Source organism: Gekko japonicus, unplaced genomic scaffold (assembly GCF_001447785.1).
Source record: "Gekko japonicus isolate JY-2015 unplaced genomic scaffold, Gekko_japonicus_V1.1 scaffold18, whole genome shotgun sequence".
In the NCBI taxonomy this organism is placed as follows: Eukaryota; Metazoa; Chordata; class Lepidosauria; order Squamata; family Gekkonidae; genus Gekko; species Gekko japonicus.
Window position 1 is genome coordinate 1,316,112 of NW_015170275.1, and position 23,341 is coordinate 1,339,452.

Consider the following 23,341-nt stretch of genomic DNA (forward strand, 5'->3'; position numbering starts at 1 on the left):
ATAGGTTGCATTCAAGAGGGAAATACCAGTCACATGGATGACTATGGCTCTGGCTGGCTGCCACCTTCATGAACACTGTCTCCATTTTTCACAGGGCCAGGCCAGTTGCAGGAGGGATACTGCCCCCTCCTGCCCTTATCTCCCATGCTCAGGGTGCACCACATTCACTTATTATGAGTGCTCTATATCAGGGTGGTGCAGCAACACTGAAGGAGGCGCTGTGCCCATCAGTACCAGGCTCACATCAGCACTCTCCATCTTTCAGACAGTACCTGCCTTGATTGTTTTCACTTAGACAGAGCCGGCATCCAGACCTTGTGTGAGGATCTCAGGAGAGCCCTCCAGGGCCAAGCTCCTGCTCCCTGTGCCATCCCTGTTTTGCAGAAAATCCTGCTCTCCCTGAGGTTCCTGGCCACTGGATCCTTCCAGGGGGGTCATCATAGAGGTGCTCATAGTGATGCATTCCTCTGCTAGCCGCTGCCTACACAGCTTTCTGGATGCCATGCTGACACACCTCCAGGAGCATGTGTGCTTCCCCACCAAGGAGAGTTACCTTGCGCCCATCAGGGCAGGGTTTGCATCATTCAGAGGTTTCCCCAATGTAGTGGGAGCTGTTGACTGCACCCACATAGGTCTCATTGCCCCCCAGGAGGAGCTGCAGGTATAGCATAATCACCCCCACCTCCTTGCTTGTGTAGACAAAGCATATTATATATTTTCAGCTCAGCAATTTCATTATATACACCCCTATTCTAGACCCTTCCTGACACGGTCAATATGAAACCGTCAATATTAAATAACGAATGAGATAAACCAGAAACGATGAAATGCCAAATTATATGACATTATTTTAATGTTCTTAGGGGAAAATTAGCATTTTGCATCATTCAAACTGTATGGGAGAGGAAGTGTGGTTGTGGAGGACCTGTTGGAGGCAGAGAGACAGATTTAAGAAAGAACAAGGGTCCCCAACCTTTTTGAGTCTACAGGCAATTTTGAAATACTGAGAGGGTAGAGTGAGCACCACCCAAAATGGCTGTCACAGAAGACAGAGCCAAACCCAAAATGGTTGCATCAGGAGGTGGAGCCAAATGCAGTATCTCTCTCCTCACTCTGCATGGCAAACCATGCTGAACACATAAAGCTACCTTATTCAGAGTCTAGCCACTGGTTTGTCAAGGTATTTTCTGTACTTTGGTTGGAAGCATGGTCCAGCCAATGGGAAGACAGCAAGCCTAGAGAAGGAGCAGGTGGACTTCTACTGCTGAACACTTACCTCCTGTCATGGAACAGTCCAGCTCCCTGGACTCTTAAGATTAGCTCCCTCTTTCCTGTGCAAAAGAAGCTCATGGCAATGTCAGTCAGACCTGAAGGGGGAGTGGTTAAGGAAAACACATTGGCTAAGGAGAGCTCAGGTGCTTACCAGTTCTCCTGATCTTTCAGCGGCTGCAGTCGTTATTGCAGCTATGGACACCCTTTCATTTGAATGACAGCAGCCAATAACAAGCCCCTCCCGTATAAAGACACTGCCATTTCCTGAAAAGCTTGGCAGGCACCCATGGCTGCCAAGTTGGGTAACCATGAACTAGAGAGCATAACAGAGGAAACCTACCTGTTTCAGAGAGGGCAAGAAATTAATATGAGTTTGTAGGAGGGACCGTGAGGAGTTAACTTGAGGAATGTGTTCCCTTATAATAATGGAGAAGGTTCTTGATCACAGATAGTACAACAATAGAGCCAACTCCAAACAGAAGTGCTTTTCACCAAAGCTTTTGCATGCAACAACAGATCCAGAGGCATAAGAGCAAGTAATTAGGAGAAAAAGAAGTTCCTCTCAGCTTTTTCAGGACCCCTTAACATTATTCTCGAACCTCCGATGAATAAGGCCCTGTGCTCAGCTCAGTGTTCTTGGTGTCATTCTTGAGGATTACGCTTCTCAGATGCTAGCTTGAGTTTTAATGTCCACAGCTACTGTTGCATTCCTGTAGAAGGCAAGTCCAAGAGTCTAACCTGCTTTGTGGTGCACAGTCACAGGAAGGAGATGGAGCACAACTGCACTCTTTTCCCAGCATGCTGTGATTAATTCTTCAAACAGCACACTGTTTACCAAATGGGAAAACAATTTAAGCCCCATCTGTGAAAACAGCCTATATTACTCAACAGTTGCACTGAATTAGCTTAAACCCCATTATGTTTTAAGGTTGAATAAGATCTAAAGAGAGATTATTTCTCTTGCCTTTGGGTGCTTTAAAAATATATAAACATATTGAGCTCAATAAAAATATGTAAAGTCAAACCCCTGCTGCTAAACCATCTACAATGATCTTCTAATGGAACAGATAATTAGTAAATGTAATGTTAAAATGTGTATTTATAAACACCCCTCCCCGTTTAGTTGCTTCATTAAAAGGGTGACTGTTGACTTTTGAGGACTAATAGTCTTGTACTAATGTATTTATTAAGAATGATAGAGTGATTAAAATATATAATTCATTTTAATGTAGTATTTAGATGCAATATTAGGCAATGCTCTTCCATTGCTTATTTCATCAGTACAAAATTTCTGTTACATTGCTGTTCATATCAGACTATGTATGGAAGTTCAGCTATAAGGTGATTAAGTCTTTAATATATATTGCATATAAAAATCATTACCTTTCTTTGTTTTACTGAGCCAGTTTGGTGTAGTGGTTAAGTGCGCGGACTCTAATCTGGGAGAACCAGATCCCCCACTCCTCCACTCACAGCTGCTGGATGACCTTGGACAAGCCATAGTTCTGTCAGAGGTGTTCTTGAAAAGAGCAGTTTCTTTCAGAGCTCTCTCAGCCCCACCTACCTCACAGGGTGTCTATTGTGGGGAGGGGAGGGGAAAGGAGTTTGTAAGCCACTCAGAGACTCCAAGTGAAGGGGGGGGGTACAAATCCAATCTCTTCTTCTTCTTGCTGTGCAGAGGAGGGAGGGCTAGAAATCAAATCAAATAAATAAACAAGTGGAGGTAAAATTGGGGCTTTAGTGCAGTATACTCCTCCAGGCTCAGGCCGGTAGCTAACAACTTTTTTTCTCAGGGGGCCCATGTTTTTCTCAGGGGGCCCAGTGAGGTAGGTGGGGCTGAGAGGGCTCTTTCCAGAACTGCCCTTTCAAGAAGAACTGACCCAAGGTCACCCAGCAGGTGCAAGTGAAGGAGAGGGGAATCAAACCCGGTTCTCCCAGATTAGAGTCCGCGCATTTAACCACTACCCCAAACTGGCTCTCAGAGACAGAGATGGCCAGACAGACCAACACAGGTAGACAGACAGATGGACAGGCAGAGACAGATGCCCTTCCCACCGCGGCACGGTGAGCTGGCGAGGATACGCTTCCCCGGCGAGCGAGAAGAACCGCAATGCCAGCAGAGGGGGAGGGGGACGCTGCGGGGAAAGGGCAACAGCAGCTGTTGCACTGCTGGTCCATGAAGAAAGCAGGGAGGGGAGGCTCCAGCCGGTGCTGGAGGGGTTATGATCCCCGTGCCGTGAACACAATGCTGCCTGGCTCATAGCCCGAACCCGCGCTGGCGGCGGCTCCAAAAGCCCTCAGGCGCTGTGAGCCCCGCTGCTGCCAGCACGTCTGGGAGGCATCGAGGCGGGGAGAGAAGTGTCTCTTTTGCCGCTTCTCCTCCCTCCATTCCTGGAATGCAGCTGGCCAACTTTCCGAGAGATGCCGGTGCCTTGCCACCGATTGCCACCCCTCCCCGGGGGATGCTGCCCTGCAAAGGAGGGGGGGCAGTTTCCTGGGAATCGTACGGGGGGGCTATAACAACCTCTCCCTATTTCTTTCTCTCTCCCCCCCCGATCAATCCTCAGCAGCCAAACCGGACAGCTCCAAAACCCGGCGCCTCCCCCCCCGAATCCCTCCTTTCCCGCCACTGTCCATCTCCTCTCTCTCTTCCTCCCCGGGGCCAAAGGAAGACGTTCAGGCTGCCGCAACTACCGCGCCCCGAGGCGGCTGGCTCCTGCCGCAGCTGCCTCCTTCTCCGGCATCCCACAGGTGCTATGCCGGCCGCCCAGGCGATCCTTCCCCCCCCCCCCCCCCGCCGCTTTCTTAAGCCAGGGCACTGCCGGGCCTCTCCAAGGTGAGGAGGCTGGCCAGGCGGTGGGGAGCAGCAGCAGCGGTGGGTCTCCTCGGGAGGAGGAGAAGGTGAAGAAGCCGGAAGGCTCGGCCTCCTCCTCCGCGGCCAGGCAGGGGGCGGCGGGATGCCGGAGAAGGAGGCAGCGACGGCAACCACAACCGGCGGCAGTGCTGACCTTGGAGGGTGGCGGCAGAGAGGGGGAGGAGGGGGAAGCAGAGGATCGGGGGGAAGGGGCCCGCAAAACCCGCAAGGGGAGGGGCGGGCCCCGAGGGCCCCACGCAGGATACGGGCCTGTCCAGGCTGGACTACTGTAACTCGCTCTATGCAGGGCTACTCATGAGATTGACCCAGAAATTGCAACTGGTCCAGAATGCAGTGGCGCGTGTCCTGACATGAATACCATTTAGAGCCCATACACAACCGGTGCTCCACCAGCTCCACTGGCTGCCAGTTGAATTCCAGATCAAGTTCAAGGTTTTGTCATGCTTGTCATGCTCTGTCATGCCTTGTTATGTTCTATCTGTTTTGTCTCTTTGTACACCCCCTTGCCTCAGCATTAGTTAACATCTACTGTTGCATACAGATAGAGCCTGTGGGATGTATTAATTTGTATTACTGACTGCCATCTTATTGTCTAATGGTTGGTTGATGTACATACAATATTTTAGAGATTATTTTATATTTAGGTTAATTGTTGCTGTTTATATTTTTGTACCGATAATGTTGTAACCCACCCCGAGCCTTGCTGTGTAGGGGGGGGAGGGCTAGAAATCAAATCAAATAAATAAATTAGAAATATGACATTCGTATAGTAATAAACTGAATAATAATCGAAACAGATACCACTTATAAATTGTAAAAATGTTACCTAGCCTCCAGATGGAATACAAATAGAGATAGAGCACAAAGATGGCTTTAATTGTTTGCACTTCTGTAAATAACTCTAGATCCACAGAAAGGGTTGTTGACTGGATTAACAGCTAGCCCTGTGGAATTTGTTGAGACTGTGTGGACTGGCAGATCATTAAGACTTGAATCTCAAAGTCTTGCATTCACCATTGTATTCAAAACATGAGATCTGGGTAGCCTTGGACAAATAACCCTTTGCCTCACCCTGCAGTTCCATCCATAAAAATAATATTAATTGCGCTGAAAATCTCAAGGTTGTCATAATGGCAAAAACAAAAAATATAATATATAGAACAAGTCAGGGCCTGCGAGACTCATGGAGGGAATCCCACACCACCCCCTTTTGCCCGGCCCAGAAAGGTCCTGGACTTTTCCACAGCTGAGCCCAGACACACTTGCTAGACACCCTCACCACTAGCTCTACAGAAGGAAGGTAAGTACTAGGGACTGGCTCATGAACTAAAGTTCATCATGAATTTTGGCCGGTTTGCAGCTTGTAAAGCGATGTTCACAAACTGAAGACCCGCCACAAATTTCCATGAATTTTGATGCAGTTTGTGGATGTTTATGAAGAGCAGAAAACAGGGGTTTAAATGGCTCTGAACTATTTAACCCTCTGCTTTCTGCTCTTGACAAAAAACCAGTTCCAAGCCGTTTAAACCACTGCTTTCTTCTCCCCGTGAAAAACTGTGGTGAGCAGAAAGCAGGGGTTTAAATTGCTCCAAGCCATTTCAGCCCCAGCTTTCCACTTGCTGTGGCTTTTGGCCTCCCAGCAATTTCACCCCCTGCTTTTTGTTCACCACCAAAAGACATGGCGATCAGAAAACTGGGCGTGTTATGACTTGGAGCCATTTAAACCCCTTCTTTTTGCTCCCCACTGCTTTGGGGAGCAGATAACAGGGGTTTATACTTTAAATGGCTCATGAACCAGTACAAACCAGTTTGTGGTTTGGTTTGTAATTCAGCCATAAACCATGAACCAAAGTGTAAAAATACAGTTCATGCCCATCTGTAGTAAGTACGTTTTCTTTGTGTGTGCAGACAGTGCTCTTTTATTTCGGGGGGGGGGGGGGAACCCCCCAATTTTAAAAAAAGATCCCCCAAATTTGTAGAAGTGTTTTTTCTCAGTGTGGGCCCAATACACTGATTTAGATCTCCTTGGATTGTCCTGCACTAGGCTATTAGAATATAAGAATATAAGATTAGATAGAAGACAGTTCCTGGAACATAAGGTTGGTTCCAATACAGAACAAGACCATGCAATTCAGAACCTCTTAATCCAGGAAGAAATACATTTGCTTAGTATGCTGCCAAAGAAAAAAAGTACATGGGAGAGGGCTATCCAAACAGGGATTTTCCTGGCTCTCATTGGGTTCTGTGGGACAAAGGGTTCTTTATTCTGCCATCAAGTCACAGCTCATTTATTGGCACAGCCACAGGGTTTTCCATGCAAGAGACGTTTAGAGGTGGTTTGCCATTGCTTGCCCCCACACAACAACAGTGGTATTCCTTAGTGGTCCAAATCCTGACCAGAGGTGACCCTGCTTAGCTTCCAAGATTTTATAAGATCAGACTTTCCTGGGACAAAGATAGCTGGGTGTAAGCTGGCACACAGCTGAGTGGGTGAAAAACTTGCTTCTCATTCCAGACATTAGGTCCACCCAGGGCAAGAAACAGGTTCAACCTCTACCACAGAATGTCCCTTGAATGATCCTTTTATGGCAGCATCCCCTCAGCGAAGGCAGCTGCTGTGACTAGGTCGAAACTAACTAAATGGTCATGTTGATGATTATTTCAAAAGCATGAACACAATTTTAAAAATACACATCTGTAAAGAATTTGCTAGATTTATTTTTAGAAGATGGAGAAGAGCACTGCTGGAGATCCTTTCAGTCACTCTTAAGTCTGCAGTAATTTGAATTAGATGTTCTAATATATAGCTGTTTTCACTGGAAAGCTTTAAAGTGTTCAAAATCTGGATTGAACTGAGGCTTTTACATGTAATTAAAACACAATAATTGGAAATATTAAAATGCTAGATATTTACTGTTGCAAATTTTCTGCACCACATATCCTGCCAACATGGCAGTCCTTGGGGGAAAGCAGTTTACAAATTGAATCAATCAATCAACTCACACCACACACATAAATAAATATATATATATAAATATAACAAGGCTGCAATCACACACGCCTTTAGATCCGACATAGGTGCGAATACCTGATGGACCTAAAGGGAGTGATCAGACAGCAACATCTGGGAAGCATCCCACAGTCATTGGCAACCCCTGCTGCTCTGCTACAGAAGCAGAGTTAAAAGACACGGGGGAAAGTCTGGGTCTAATGGGTTCCGACAGGCCACAGACGGACTTTCCCCTCTCTGATTGTGCAAGCACGCTCTCATACTGTCGAGATGATCTGATCATGCCACAGCCCAACTGTAATAATAAAGACAACAACAGAGAAAAACAATGTCACACATTCAAACAGGTGGGACAGCACTTCACAAGAAAAGTCTACTACAACAACCAAAAATGGCAAAAGAGAAAAAACTAAGAAGAATCTCAGGTGAACCTGTAAGAACACACACAGTGCAATACTAAAAGCACTTTCCTGGAAGTAAGCTTTCTTTAATAGACCTGAGTAGGATTCTAAGTAGGCCTGATTAGGATTGTTCTCTTTGTATCGTCAAATGCTCTGCAGAAAAAGAATAATCTTCACCAGCCTCCTAAAGCCCAATACTGAGCAGAATGATGAAACCCTCTGAAGAATTTCTGTAACATAGGAGGTACGTACAGTTGCTAACTCCAGGCTGGGAAATTCCTGAAGATTTGGGGGTGGAGCCTGGGGAGAGCAGGATTGGGGAAGGAAGGGACATCAGGAGGGTATAGTGCCATAGAGTCCATCTTTCAAGGCAGCCTTCCCCCCCCCCCCCGGGGGAACTGATCTCTGTAGTATGGAGATGTTGTAATTCTGGAATATCTTCAGGCCTCACATGGAAGTTGGCAACCCAGCTTAGGTTGAAAGTTGAAAAGGCCTTTCCTTTTGACTGCTAGCCTGTCTTCAGTTAACACTAATGCTCAGAGTGGGTGTATCTGTGAAACAAACCACTTGGGGAAGCTCATAAAGGAAGAAGATTCCTGGAGTATCCTGGAATCACAGCTACCATGTTTTTGTTTGTACCCAAGAATGACTGCCGCTTCTCCCATGCGGCTCTAGATCTTTTGAAATTAGCACTACTTAAAAACTGCAAAAGTATATTATTGAAGAGCCTGGCTTTCCTTTAGTATCTCTGTAACTGTGGGGAAGGAGGAGATTAAGGGAGAACTGATGAGAAATATTAGGATTTATGTTTGAAACTTCAATTAAAATGGACCATATAGTATGGTTATAGGGTACAGAAAAAGTTGGGAGGTTTTCCACACATCCCTTTTATTTTAAGTAGTGAGACTGAAGAAGAGAGCTGAGATGCCCCCAAGTAAGAAAATGTATATATAAATCCTAAGCAGATTTACTCAAAACTAAGTTCACTTGTCTTTACTGCCAGGCACGTATCCCTATGGTAGTTATATATTTTAAAGTCCTCTATGAAAGTAAACTATTGCATTTCACAGAGTGCTGGACTTCTATTTACCTTTAGTATAATCACTAAGCTGGATAGTGTTTCAGCAGAAGGAACATTTCAGTTTCTCCTTATCTCAAAACCTCAAAATTAATTCCATATTTAGTTTACTGCTGTTCTTCAGTTTGAAAAGAACTTGAACAGAAAAGCAATTTCCACAAATGCACATAATTGAAAACAGGTATAAAATATATAACTGTTCTCAGAAAATTCTGGGTATTCTGAATGAACATTGGCACCAAAACACCAAAATACAAACACAATTTGTTCAAGTGTCGGTTTTTCTTGTCACAAGTAAGAGCTAGAAGGTTAGCTGTAAGCCTTTCAAAAACTAGCACAGAAAAAACAATGTGTTCTAATTCTTAACATGGCCCAATCTGTGAATATTTAAATCTGGAAATTGGGGCCATGAACAGACAAGACAGATCTTTTGACAAGCCTGAGAAAAGCCTTAGGTTTGCATAAAAATCTGAAACCTAAAAACAAACAAAAACATTAGGGGGTTAACTTCCAGAAAAATAACAAGCAATACCTGTAACTTTACGAATTATTGCCCTCACTGGCAACCACAACAATATTGTCAAACTTCAAGCCTTGGCTTCTGTCATTAAAAGACAGGAGAAGGGGGCCTTTTGGCCTTCAAAGACTCATCAAGGTGAGGCGTGGCAGCAACCACCAAGCAACTTGATGCCACATGACTGGCATGACTCACCCAAGTCCAGCTGCTTATTACCCTTCAACAGCAGCCACCCCACAAAATCCAGTGTTGTATAGTGGTTAGAGTTTCCAACTAGGATCTGGGAGATACAGGTTTGAATCTCCATTCTTCTGTGGTGCTCATCGAATGACCTTGGGTCAATCATACACAATCAGCATAAGCTACCTCACAGGGTTGCTGTGAGGATAAAATGGAGGAGAGGATACTGATGGAAGCTACTTTGGGTAACTACTGGAGAGAAAGACAATACAGATGGAGGGCAGATAAAAGGTAGGTTTTTGGTGGGAGGGAAGGTGAGAGGGAAGCAGGGAAAGGTGAGGATATGGGGGTGCCAGAAGGAAAAGAGAAACTAGTGTGGACAAGGGATACAAGGGAAAATGAGATGCCCCCACAAGTACTTGAGGGTTCCCCACTGTCCCCGGCCCAGCAGCTGGAACCACATAGAGTTTTCCTAAGGAGAAGGTGCTGGGAGAGGGAAGGAGGAAAAGCTGAAGAAAGGGACAGATAAAGGTAAGTTGACTGGTGGGGGGGGAAGGAGAGAAGAAAGCAGGAAAAGGGGGGAGATTATGGGGTTTCCAGGAAAGGGAAAGAAAAAATAGTGGGCGAGAGAAAAATGAGATGCATCCTGCAAGTCCTTGTGGGTCCCTCACATGTCTTTTCTATAAAGCAACATAACCTAAAGGGCGCTCCCATTTCAGAAAACCAATAACGTAAATTCACCTTTGTTTCCCATTCATTTACTACTAACCTGTTCATTGCATGCAAAAATTATTTACATTTTGGATTCCCTTCCAGACTACTGAATTTAGCTAGGACTCCAAGCAACATTTCCTAATATCCCATGCATATATTTGAATTCATTCATAATTTATAGCTAAATCTTCTCCACATATTTATTGCACTGCATTCCCAAAAGCATCAGGAAACCATACATTTTGTCTAAGCCCACTGGAACAATGCAGGGAACAAATTAAGCACAGAGGAGAATAAAGCTCTCATTCATGAAGTTTAAATTTTATGAGCTGCCTTTATTGCTCTTCAAGATATACATATTATCTCTTGCAGCATCTGAATGGAACCCATCAAAATACTGTCTGAACTATTTGGAATCGCATGTTTTGAAAGAAAAATCACCCAAGAGATGATCATATAAGAAATGAAAGAGGTTTTGATGTTTTCAGGCAATTATCTCAGTGGTGTTCAGAAAAGCATTTGAGAATTTGCAAGGCTGCGATAAAAGTTATTTACCTACTTCATATATTCTGAGTCATTTGAAGTCAAAGGAACACATTCAGACAACAGTCCAAATGTTAACCACCTGAAATAATTATTTGAAATGCTGAACAACTCCAAGAAGACTCAATGGTTTGGCTCTGTCCCTCCAGTCACAGAACATCGCCCACAAGAGAATAAGAGGGCACAATATCAGAGTGGCTTCTCCACTGTTCCACTAGCTTCAGGGTCATGGACATGATGGTCCTTTTGCCACTCCAGTGCACTAAACTAAGAAATGGGTGGAGAGTGACACTCTACTGGTACTGCACCAAAATAAACTCTGATTTGGTATTATGGGTTTGCCACAAGACTTCTATGTCAATTTGCAGGAAGGTACTTCCTGCAACCAAGAACGAGCACTTAGCTAAAAGTAAAGACTTCCTCAGCCCAGCTTCAAGAATAGCGTGCCTTTTGAAGAATCCTGGTAGCAATGATTGGAACCACTGCTCTACTGTTTTTATGTTTACATTTAGTGCTCACTGTTCTTCATTTGTAGTGCTTTTTATGGTTGCTGCTTTTAATATGCCTTCTTATCTTCTGTGTTAAAGTCATGTGACAAATGATTGCTCAGTCTCTAATTTGCCCTTCTGGGGACAATGTTTGAGAGTGCACTTGCAGAACCACTCCAGGTCTTCCTCAATTACTTATCTGCTCTAGATCCCTTTCAGTTTGGGATGGAGATGGTGCAGGTAGTTTTAATGGATGATCTCTGCCTGAATGCAGACAAAGGCTGTGCCTCTTGGCCACTTCCATACTAGTGTGGTTTTCTGTCATGCTCAGGTTGCTGTGTGTGAAAATGCCCTTCCAACACAGATGGCAGAAGGTAATCCATTTTCAGTTATATCTCTTTCATACCTGACGCACGTCCCCCATCCCTCCGCTATGTTCTCTTATGACTAGCAGGATTCTCCATGCACCCTGTTTTAATTTTTCTTTATTCTGGGGAGCATGGGTAACACTGCATAGGAATAGAACAATACTACAACCTTTAAAAAAAATGCTATGTATTTGCATAGGAACCACGGACAATCCCCCTGCCCTGTGTTTAAAAGGTATGCAGACATGTGGGCAATTCTCTTCTGCTAGCTAATTCCTGCATTTGCTATTGCTGCAAGGGACTAACCCCTTGCAGTCATCAACAATGAAAAAAGTAATTGACGAGACAGCACTTCATAGAAACTGTAGAATTGTGGTTTTTTGAGTTTTTGGTAGTAGGGAACAAGTGGGAACCCACAAGGACTTGTGGGAGGCATCCCATTTCCCCTCCCCCACTAATTCCTCTTTCCCCAAAGCCCTATAGCCTCTCCCCTTTTCCTGCTTCCTTCTCTTCTTCTAGAGTTGCCAACCTCCAGGTGGGGCGAGGCCTTGTGATCTCCTGGAATCACAATGTATTTCCAAACTACATAGTTCAGTTCCCTTAGGGTTGCCAGCTCCAGGCTGGGAAATTCCTGGAGGTTTGGGAGTGGAGCCTTGGAGAGGAAAGTAACCTTAGACTTTGTGAATCGAGACATGAAAGTATGCATTCTTTGAATCTAATGTAGGGAACCAAACATGAGATCCCATCAGGGACATTACTTCATGAATTCTGAACTTTGAAACATGCAAGTGTTATTTTAGAGATCTCAGGTCCATAATGAGCCTCTTTCCGCCTTCCTTCTTATCACTGGCAAAATATCTAGAGAAGAAACCTTTCAAGTACTTTCCAGGGATGAGTATTGTAATGGCACCCTTAGATAAGAGGGAAGAAACCTCCTGTGTTAAGAAGGGCAATGAATTGCAGGAAGGGGCCAGTGAGCACTGAAATGAAGGCAGTGATCTGAATTCCAGAAAGTAACCTCTTTTTATTCTGAACAACACCCATCAGTCATCAGTAACTTTGCACCAACTGTAAAAGAACTTATATAACCTTTACAAAAACCATTTTTTCTGAACTTAGGAAGTAGGGGCAACTCTAGAGTGCTGGTTTCTAAGGGACTGAGAGGGGTTATTTCCCCTTTGTTTGCCCTGCCTCTTGGACTGTGGTAGCTGAGTGTAAGGAGGCCTATAACTCTGCTGGAAGGGCCAAGTATCTATAATCTGGGGTATGATAGGACCTCAGTTGGTGATACCTATGGATATGCCTCAGGAAATACCTTTGCTTATAAAGTGGTATTGGGTTGTGGGTTATACCCAGAGACTTAGCCATCAATTCATTTTTTCTAATTCGGTCCAAGACTGCATCAGTTTAGTCACTAAAGGGGTCTCAACCTTCAAATGGGAGGTCTTCTATTTTCACTCTCATATCTTGTGGGAGGGCTGATGAGCACAGCCACAAAGGCCTCCAGAGGCCTTAGATCTGCTATTGCAGTCAGATCCATGCCTGGCTGCATTAAGCTGCTGCTTTCCTAGCTTCTGGACTTCTGAAATCAGGACTTTTGCTATGGTTTGCTTATCATCAGGCAGCATTTTTACAGACTGTGTCATATTTTCCCACAGCAACATTTGGTAATGGCCCTTAACCATTGTGAAATTAGCCCCCCTCAGCCCCAGTGCACAAGACTAGTAGATTTTTCTTCCCAACAAGTCCAGTCTCCTGCCCTCCTTGTCAAAAGGGGATGAGTGGCTGCCTGCCCTTCCCTTAGCAGGGAGAACCTCCAAGACCACGGAATTTGCTTGGGGGTGGTGAAACAGGTAGTTGCAGCCCTCTTCTCTGATATTGTACAGGTTTTCCAACTTCTCTGATGAGGCTGGGGTCAAAGCTGGTTTGGCTCAAATGGTCCTTGCTATATCTTACATCTCCTGAAGCATGGAAAGTACCACAGGCCCTGAGTCAGGATTGCAGAACACCTTTACTATAGGATCTGATGGCTGAGATTCCAAAGCATGGTATTTTAATCCTAGGGCTTCCGGCATTCAGACTAGCTGTTCAGAATACATCTTCAGGTCTTCCGGGTGTGATGGTGCTGACAGGTCACCTACTGTGTCATCAGGAGAGGGCATGGATGTGCTTTCCTATCCTGCTTCCAAAATCTGGTAAAGAGCATCTTCAGAATCCAATCTATGATGGGAAGTCCCCTCTCTGGACTATGTCCGGTGATCCCCCTAGGACCCGGTAGAAGATTTTGGAGGTTGCCAAGGGTATGGACCTTGTGAGGGTGCCCAGGGCCCCCATTGAGGCAGCATCATAAATGGGAATGGAGACCACAGTTTCTGCTGAGACGGCCATTGGTTCTGTGGCTGCTGATCAAGTTGCCCCTTGTTCTAAGACATAGAGTCGATGGCAGCACCTCAAAGACCTCGTCTTCCGACTAATCTGGAGACTTAGCAGCTCATCATGATGGCGAAGGTGTCTTTGGATGCAAGGACAGGTTGACTTCAATTCCTGATGGGGAGTCAGCTTGTTGGTATTGAGGCAGGGAGTCTTGTCGACTCCAAGAGGATGGTGACACTCGACCTCATGGGGATGGGGACCATCAGCTCTGAGGCAAGATTGATTGGTGTCGACCTGACAGCAACTGAGTTGGACTGTGGCGGGAAGGTTCAGCCTTTTTCTTAGCCTTATTCGGAGGTGGTTCTGAAGCCCATATGGTGACAGAAGGTTGGGTTTGCACTTCCAATACTGAGGGTGCTGGTGTCGAAGTCACTGAGTGAGCCTTCATTCCCTTGTCCGTCTGGGTCTGCTTTTCCCTGCAGGGGTCTGGGGCACCCAGGGCTTTCCCCCCATAGTGCAGCCTTAAGCCTTGCAGCCCTGCCTCTCAGGCTTGAAGGGTAAGTCAGCGACAGTAGCAAGCAGTCAGACCCAGTTCAGTCACAAGTCAAGTGGTATTAAGTCACCTAGTGGTTGCTGCCAGGCCTAGGGTTACCAACCTCTAGGTGGGACCAGATCTCTCAGAATTACAACTAAACTCCAGATTACAGAAATCTGTCCCCCTGGAGAAAATAACTATTTTGGAGGGTGGACTCTATGGCATTATAACCTGATGAGGCCTCTCCTCTCCCCAAATCCTGCCCTCCTCAGACTTCACCACAAAATCTCAAGGAATTTCCAGCCTGGCACTGGCAACCCTAGTCAGGCCTGGCCCCAAGAAGTCCTCCCTCAAAGGTCTGGAAAAGGGCCCGTCCCCTTCTTCTTCCTTTTACTGACAGAACCAAGCCTTGGATACTGTGGTTGCCTAGCAACAGCCATTGAGGGAATCCATTGCTTAAAATACCCCCGTGCTGGAAAAAGGTCCGTTGTGGAAATAAATACAACAACCTCTAGAAAGAGGCTCTGGGCAGGTGCCCCCGTCTTGGACACTGTCGATTTGCTGTGGTGACCTCAGCAGGGTATAATGACACTGAGTCTACCATTTTCTTCAGAGGAACTGATCTCTGCTACCTAAACAGTTGTAATTTTGAGTGATCTCCAGTTCTCACCTGGAGATTGGCAACAATGGTTCCCCATAAGGAAATAGTTGGTTTGTAGGGTGGAGTCTATGGCTTTGTACCTGTCCGAGGTCCCACGCCTTCTGAAACCTCACCCTCTCCAGGCTCCATCCCTCACATCTCCAGGAATTTCCCACCTGGAGTTGGCAACCCTATCTCCTTCCCAGCCAATCAGCAACCTACCTTTATTTCCCCCTCACTCTTCAGCTTTCCACCCTTCACACACCTGCAGCCTCTCCCGTGCTCTGAAGCCCTGACTGCTACGTCACATTGGCTGTCATATGGGGGCCACCTCAGCAGCATATAAGGATACAGAGCCCACCATTTTCTCCAGGGGAACTGATCTCTGCCATCTGGAAAGCAGTTGTAATTCTGAGTGATCTCCAGCCCTCACCTGGAGATTGGACACATTTTACCTCAGGACAGCAAACTGTTTAGAATGTTAGAGGCAAAAGCCAATCAAGTCGCATATGCAAACGACCTCTGTGTTCCAAGGCAAAGGCCAATGAGGCTGCATATGCAAATAACCTCTGTGTTCTGACTGGTTATGGGGGGAGGAGGAACAGCAAAATGTTTAGAATGTTGGAGGCAGGACTCAGGCAAAGCAGCCAGTGGATAGGGAGATCCTCTGAATGACAGATCAGAGAGCGAGCTGATTTTGGAGCGTGTGGAATGTTCTAGAGAAGTGCCACCACCATTCGGCTTTTATTTATAAGGGAGATTTCACATTTTTCTGCAAACCTGGGGCTGTTTTCAGGTTTGTAGACAGATCTGTCTTGCCCCTTCACAGCTCTGGGCACCTATTTAAGTATCCAGAGATTTGGCTGACTTGGCTGTTACAATATAAATGTGGGGATTGGCGATACTCCCCCATCACTGCCAATTCCCCACACCTTATGGCTCAGTGAGGGAGTGGAAGACTCACAAGGAGGGAATCCCATATCCCCTCCCCATTGCTGAGGCTGGCAAGACTCCAGGCCGCAATATCTACCACTTAGTGCCTTGTCAGGATTCAGTTTCAGTTTCTTCCTCTTAGCCGCTTGACCACAGCTACAGCAGGAACCTATTTGTCTCCCAAATACCTTCATTGTAGTTCTGCAATATCCTATAGCCCACAGTTCATTACTCCGGAAATTATATTTGTCTCAGCAGAAGGGAAAAGACATGAACAGAAATCTGAGCTACTATTCCTTGTCTGTGGTAATACTTTTATCTGATTTTTCTAATACAATACAAGCCCATTCTTCATTTAATATTTTAATAAAAATCCATTTTAAACTTACAGAAATTCTTACGAATATTCTAACATGCTACAGAAATCATGACCAAGGTTCAAGAGATTCAATTATCTAGCAAAATAATCTCTCTCAGAATTCTCATCACATTATACAGGCTGCTCAAAAATAAACATATACAGTTAATTTTTCTAGATATGTCTCAAATGTCTCAAATAGGTCTAGAAATTAGAAAACCAGTGACTAATAAAGGATCATATACTTGCAAAGTAAAGTCAATCACTTTAAAAATCACATGTATGGGCTACTGTTTGCCTGATATAATTTCTCTGATATAATTTATAGGAAATTAAAGCACTGTCTGAAAATCTTATGCCATAAAGAGCCTCTTCTCCCTAAAAAAGTGCAATAATATGTGTACCACTAGCTGACTAGATGCCGAAACATATCTTCACTAGTTTCAAAGAAGTAGATGAAGTGCAAAATGGATCTTTTGTTTTTGATGAGATGACTGCTGCCACACTGTGGCAGACACGGTAAATAATATACAATTTTGCCTATAGTTAATATGTGCATTAGTACTACTAAAACGAATGTAAGTAGAAATTTGCTTTAGACTTGTTACAACATTCTCAAGACTGTCCCAGTGTGGTACACGTGGATCCACATGGTATAAAAGCAAAGAATTATTTGAATGTCAACTCCATGTTCACAACTGCTCCTTAACTTAACTTAACACCTGCACAGTGGATACAAACACCGAGATTTGGAACTTATATAAAACTGGACAGTTTACAATCTTTTGTTTTATTATTTACTAAGTTGTCATTCTATTCCAACAGTGACATTTGTTCAACAATATTGTCACAGGACAAAAAGCAAATGTGTACAGTGGTACAGGTCAAGATAAATAAGTATGCATATCATCCCTTACTAAAGTATTTTTGCCTGACGGTCAGTCACTGAAAAAAATGAAGAAATGAACCTAAGAAAAGGTTTGATCAAACAGACTGATCATGTTTCGCCCAGTTTCTTAAAAGCAATATACTTTTCAGGTTGACATTTTATAAGCAATTAAATTTTTCTTCAAAATATCCCCTCCTCTTCCTGCTATCCACAGCTAGCACAGATTCAACTCCAATCAAGATGGAATGGTCCTTTGTGCAATTTTAAATGGAACAGATTTTTTATTTGAGGCAGCAGAAGTATTGTCTGGAACACGGGGTCTTCACAGGAAAGCTGTTGTAGTAGTTTTCTTTGATGATTTTAAGACATAATAGCCTTTCTTCCTTTGGAGTGCCCCTTTCTTCCACTTGAAGTTTTATCTTGTGAAAAAAGTGGGGAAAAGAATTACTGTTGTGCATCCATCTTTTCTGCATATGTAATTAGCATTTCTATAGTTGGCCTGTTATTTGACATCTGAATCATTTGTCCTTGAAGTAAGTAGAAGAGAAATTATTTCAGCTACACTTTGTACAAGCCCTCTGCCAGTTCCACCATTTGCACCAGACTCAACACTGAATGCACTGTTTACCTTGATTCTTTAAGTTATTTGGACAGAAGATTAATGTGATGAAATAAAGGACTGTACTTTGGAGTCATTAGCCTTGTATACTTCAGGTCAGTTTGAGAGAAAAACTAGGCAGCAGGCAAACATTCAGTGTTGGATTAGCAACACACAACACTAATACAATTTCCTTTTGTTCACTGAGGCATACATCTGAAATCCTATGCAAATGTGAAAGGTACATTTATAAAGCTGAATTAAGAAAATTAAGGGCAACAGAGGGGAAAAACAAGGTGCATTTCTAAAAAGACTATACTGATCTACTTCCATCATTTCACATAGCGCTTGCTTATGTACCAGGAAATCTCCTGTAAAACATCACTTAAAAATAAAATATGGAATAGGAGGACAGAATTAAGTTAAATTGACTGAATGCACCCAATTTAGAGGGGAAATTATGTATACGAACACGCACCACCTTTTTGGAGATTTACATAATGCTGCCCTACCCAAGGAACAACCAATGTTTTCTTCATCTTGTTGCCCAGCAGTTAATAGAAAAGCGTCTAGGGCATGGCCTGTATCAGAGGAAGGGTTTGCCTGGGTGCGGCTTGCATTACTGTTGGCTCTTAGTTAGGCCGGCTTGTCCTCTGAACCACCAAGACAGTGGTATGAGAAATATCACTCCAGGAAGAGAACTGTGGTCAAGTGTTCATTAACAAATTAAATTTGGTAAGAGAGACAACAAAGCTTCAAAGCAAGAATTTCTTGACTGATTACTTCGTCTATTCTCTACTGGTTTGTATTTATAGCAGTATCCTATGGATAAGGAACCCCTTTAGAAACACATTCATAATACCAAAATTATCCCATTTACCTGCATCCTTTATGTTCTTGTTGCTTTGCAAAATTTTCAGTTTGTTTCTGATTCAGGAAGTTCTTTTTCTGGAAAACTATCATCACTGAGATCACTGTAGCTGTCACTGAAAGTAAGAAATAAGTGGAATAAGTGAAAAATTAAAAATCCATATTTTCACCTTGGCTGCGGTCACACACACTAAATAGTCCACTTTCAACGCACTTTCCAACTGGATTTTTACTGTGTGAACTGGCAAAATCCAATTCAAAAGTGCATTAAAAGTGGATTGAACACAGCTCTTACCACTATCAGCAATATATTAAGGCTGATTTCGCACTAGAGCTGCCTCGCTGTTGCGCCGCGTTTTGCCCCAGTTCTATTGGTCATTTTCATACCCGAAGCCGCGCAGCTGATTTTGACCCATGGCTTCGCCCGATTTCTTCCACAGTTTCGTTGATCCTCAAAAAACAGGATCACAAAACTGCAGGGGAAATTGGGCGAAGCCGCGGGTCAATATCAGCCGCGCGGCTTCGGGTGTGAAATTGACAAATAGAACCAGGGCAAACAGCGGCGCAACAGCGAGGCAGCTCTAGTGTGAAATCAGCCTAAGTGTTTTCAAGTCCTATTAGTATTAATGGAAGAATTCAGTGGGTGTTTCACTTATTGAAATCAATGAAATTTGGAACTATTGAATGTTAGTTTGATTTGCCCCAACGGTGTTCAACACAGTGGCAATCTCATCATGTGTGAGCTTTCTTCCTACTGATAGCAATTTAGCTGTTTCTAGGGGATGAGTCACCATGTGATAAAACTTTCATATGTCCATCATATTGCAGGAATCATATGTTTACCTGAGTTCAGATTTAACCTTCCTAATGGTAAGACCAGTTCCACAATAGAACCAGTAACCTAGGGAGTGAAAACGGGCTTTTGCTGACTGGAAGTCTTCATGCAGAGACTGGATAGCTATCTGTCAGCTCAAGTTTACGATTTTCTACACTGAGCAGAGGGTTTGGGTTAGATGGTCTAGAACTCTAACTAGGAATCCTACATTAGGAAAAGATGAGGGTTTTTTCAGATTCCATATCAGTATAAGGCAGGGGTCATTTGGGGGGGGGACGCAGGGGGACGCCATCCCCCCGGGTGAGGTGCGGGAGGGCGGGGCCTGGAGCTCCCTGCTGGTGCCCGCTGGAGGTCGCCGCCGGCTGTGGGGAGGACACACTTCCGGTGATGTCAGGGGTGTGTGGCATATGCTAATGAGTTATGCTAATGAGTCCCCCTAGCTCTTTTTCTACGAAATGACCCCTGGTATAAGGTATTGTTCCTAAAATGAGTCTGAATGTAACTGGCTGTAAACAGGCATTCTTTTGAGTAAAATTGAGTTTGAGTTCTGTGTCATGGCAATGAACACTATTGGTTAGGGTGCTGCAGAAGGTGGAAGTCTAGAGTGTTAAAAATAATAAGAGGAATGTCATGAGAAACAGGGCAAATGTAAAGGTTTTGACTGAATTCAGCTATTGTGGCACATGGGTAGAGCTCGAGTACCATCGAGCGGCATCTCCGGGAAGGAAGGATGGAAAGTAACAAGAAAGGCCTGCGAAGAGCAAGCAGAATGGGCAAAATTACAACAAAGAAGATGCTGGATTTGGGCAAGGGTAGAGAAACTGGGTGGCCTGACTAACATGGTTGCCTCACCAGACTTTATGAGTGAAAAAAATTATTAGGAGGAGGGATAGAAACACACAGTGAGCGCTCCTATCTCTCCATTTGGGCCTCATACTTGCATATCTGTCATTCCAACTCTGTATTGCTTGTTATGCCACCTCATGTCTGGTCTCTGTCTTATTATTCCACCACTGAAACTGGGGGTAGCAATATTCCTTAGAATTAGACAGCTTTTGGCTGTCTTTGGTAACTGAAATTACATGAAAAAGCAAATAAGCACAGGGGGATGGGTGTGTGTGTGTGTGTACGTGTGTGTACAGAGGACTGGGCAGCCAAGTCTCAATGATAAAACTTCAGGGAAAGGAAAGGATTTGCCAAAGCTCTCATTTCCCCAGTAATTAATACTATAGCACTAATAAAAACATAGATTAAATGTTCATATTCATATTAGTATTACTGCAATTACACTTACTTCTTTCTGAATGCGCCAGGGAAAGCATGGAATAAAATTTGATATTTTGAATCAGGCTTACATATTACATGAATAATGTATTCAAAGACAGTATAACCATACATCTTTTAAAAAAGTATTGCTACAATAGCAAATATATGCTAACCATTGCAGAAAATGCTAATAGTGTCCCTAATTTTGTAACAGAGTACTCTTGGAATAAGCATACATTTCCTCTCACATTATCCTCAAGTGCTGCATAAAGACGCTACGGAGACCAAATGAATAACTGGGGTTTGGAGATTGCTCATATTAAATGCTGCACAGAAATCCCATTTGATATGTGCCAGCTACAAATGTAATTAAATACCAGATAAACACTGTGCATATATAAACATTCAAAGAAAGTAATTTTCATTTACACCTTGGATGCTTTGTGCTGCAATGGCAACATTTAAATCACCACCACAGGCAAATTATAAATTAATTTGCTCTCAAGCATTCTGCAGTAAGCGACTACATGACCACTGGAAAACTGGACTTCAGTCAAAATTGTTATGCTGTATTTGTGTCCTTACAACTTCTTGTTTCTTTGTTAGCCACCTTGAGTCCATGGAGATAAAGTGAGATACAAATATTTTGAATAAATGCTTATATCTCATCTTATCTCCATGGCTTCAAGATACCTAACAATGCAACAAGAAGTTGAAAGGACACTAAACCAGTACAACAACCCATCAACAAAATAAAACCACAGACAAGTTAAAAGCTTTCTAGAATAAAACTATTTTACATGCCATCACAGCTGCTTTGGAAGCTCAGCTTATGAAATATAAAGCGGGATGTCCTCCATATATTGATGACAACCCATTTCAAAGCAACTGATGGACTCAGTCAAAGATTTAATATCAAGATTAAAGAGCATGAAGGATAAAATCATGTCCCACCTAGCTGATCCTGCTACTCCCATGGAGATTTTGTTTCATGTCAACAAGGAAAGAATTAAGACAGCAGAGGGCTGTTCCTTTTATGACTGTAGTTGATTCATCAAAATTGATTCATCAAAATTGATTGTAGTTGATTCATCAAAATTGACTGTAGTTGATTCATCAAAATAGCATGATCAACTATTTTGAAATATCCTTCATGTCCTGATCAAAAATTACCTGAGCTGCTTTAAGACTCCTTAGGGAAAAATAGAGACACAAATCCTGCCAGGCTATTTCTTGTCAGGGAAATGATATAAAGAATTTCCTTGTCCTGTATAGCAACTCTTGACTGGGTCAGGCCTCCTACAACTGCTTTAGAGTTCGATTACATGCAAGACGTTCCTGTCATGGAACTCCAGCATTATGTGTGGTCTGGCCCTAAGTCATTCTATCCTGACTTCAGCTTAGCTTCAGGAATAAGATATATCTAGAAACACAAATAATTCCCCCCTCTTCCCCACACACACCTTTGTCTGAGAGGTAAAAACCTGAATACAGTGGAAAAATAAATAATAAATAATTCTATGAGGTATGAAACTATTTGCAAGAGCTCATGTAGGCAGAATCTGGCTGTCCCAAAGACAGCTGACTAGATTAGTTCTCCATTCAGCACAGTTAAATCACAACTGAACCTCGTATTTAAATCTGTTATCATAAAAATGGAAAACAGCAGAGAGAAACAATGGCAATCAATGATAAAATCAGCAACAGAATCATAGAGTTGGAAGGGACCTCCAGGGTCATCTAGTCCAACTTGCTGCACAATGCAGGAAATTCACAAATACCTCCCCCCCCTACACACACACCCAGTGTCCCCTGGTCCATGCTCAGAAGATGACAAAAAACCTTCAGGATCCCCAGCCAAACTGGCCTGGAGAAAACTTGCTTCCTGACCCCAAAGTGGCAATCAGCATTTCCTTGGGCGAGTAAGAAAGGGTCACAATAACTAAGCACTGATGCAACCCTTCCCGCCCTCCCTCTTATGATCTGCCTAAATTCACAGAATCAGCATTGCTGTTGGATGGTCATCTAGCCTCTGTTTAAAAACCTCCAAAGGAGAGCCCACCACCTCCCGAGGAAGCCTGTTCCACTGAGGAACTGATCTGTCAGAAAGTTCTTCCTAAAGTTTAGCCAAAACCTCTTTTGATTTAATTGTTGGTTCTGGTCTGACATTCTGGGGCAACAGAAAACAACTCTGTACCATCTCTCCTATATTATAAAAGGGTTTTGGGTGCCAGAATTCTAAAATGCGCCCCGTTAGTGTATGGGCGGAAAAAATGCCACTCAGAAGACGCTGCCTGCGATGACTGGCTCCCTCACCGAACCTGGCCTGCCATTGGCTGGGTGGCTGGGAGGGGAGGGAGCCAGTCATCGCCGCAAGCCAGCGTCTTCTGAGCGGCAATTCTTCCGCTCATAGACTAACTGGCCACATTCAGGACAGCGGCGAACGGAGCCGTTAGGCTCCGTCCGCCGGTCCTCCCCTCACCCGCCCGCACTCCAGGCAGGCGGACGAGGCCTCCAGGGCCCGTCTGCCGGCTCCCCCCACCCCCCGCCCCCAGTCCACACCGGCGGACGAGCCCTCCAGGGCCTGTCCGCCACCTC

At 44.1% G+C, this 23,341-nt stretch overlaps 1 protein-coding gene across 2 annotated transcripts in view; it reads right to left on the reverse strand.

The window, feature by feature from the left end:
• Window positions 1-16,430: 16,430 nt before the first annotated feature.
• Window positions 16,431-23,341, reverse strand: part of CTPS2 (CTP synthase 2) — an 86,085-nt gene continuing 79,174 nt past the window's right edge. The window contains exons 18-20 of one of the 2 annotated variants that reach the window (XM_015417618.1): window positions 20,772-20,777; window positions 18,653-18,758; window positions 16,431-17,593 (exon numbers count right to left, since the gene is read on the reverse strand). In XM_015417618.1, coding sequence (XP_015273104.1) covers window positions 18,689-18,758; window positions 20,772-20,777 — 76 coding nt within the window. In that variant the 3' untranslated portion in view covers window positions 16,431-17,593; window positions 18,653-18,688. The remainder of the gene's footprint in view (window positions 17,594-18,652; window positions 18,759-20,771; window positions 20,778-23,341) is intronic. The other variant, XM_015417619.1, reaches the window with a different exon arrangement.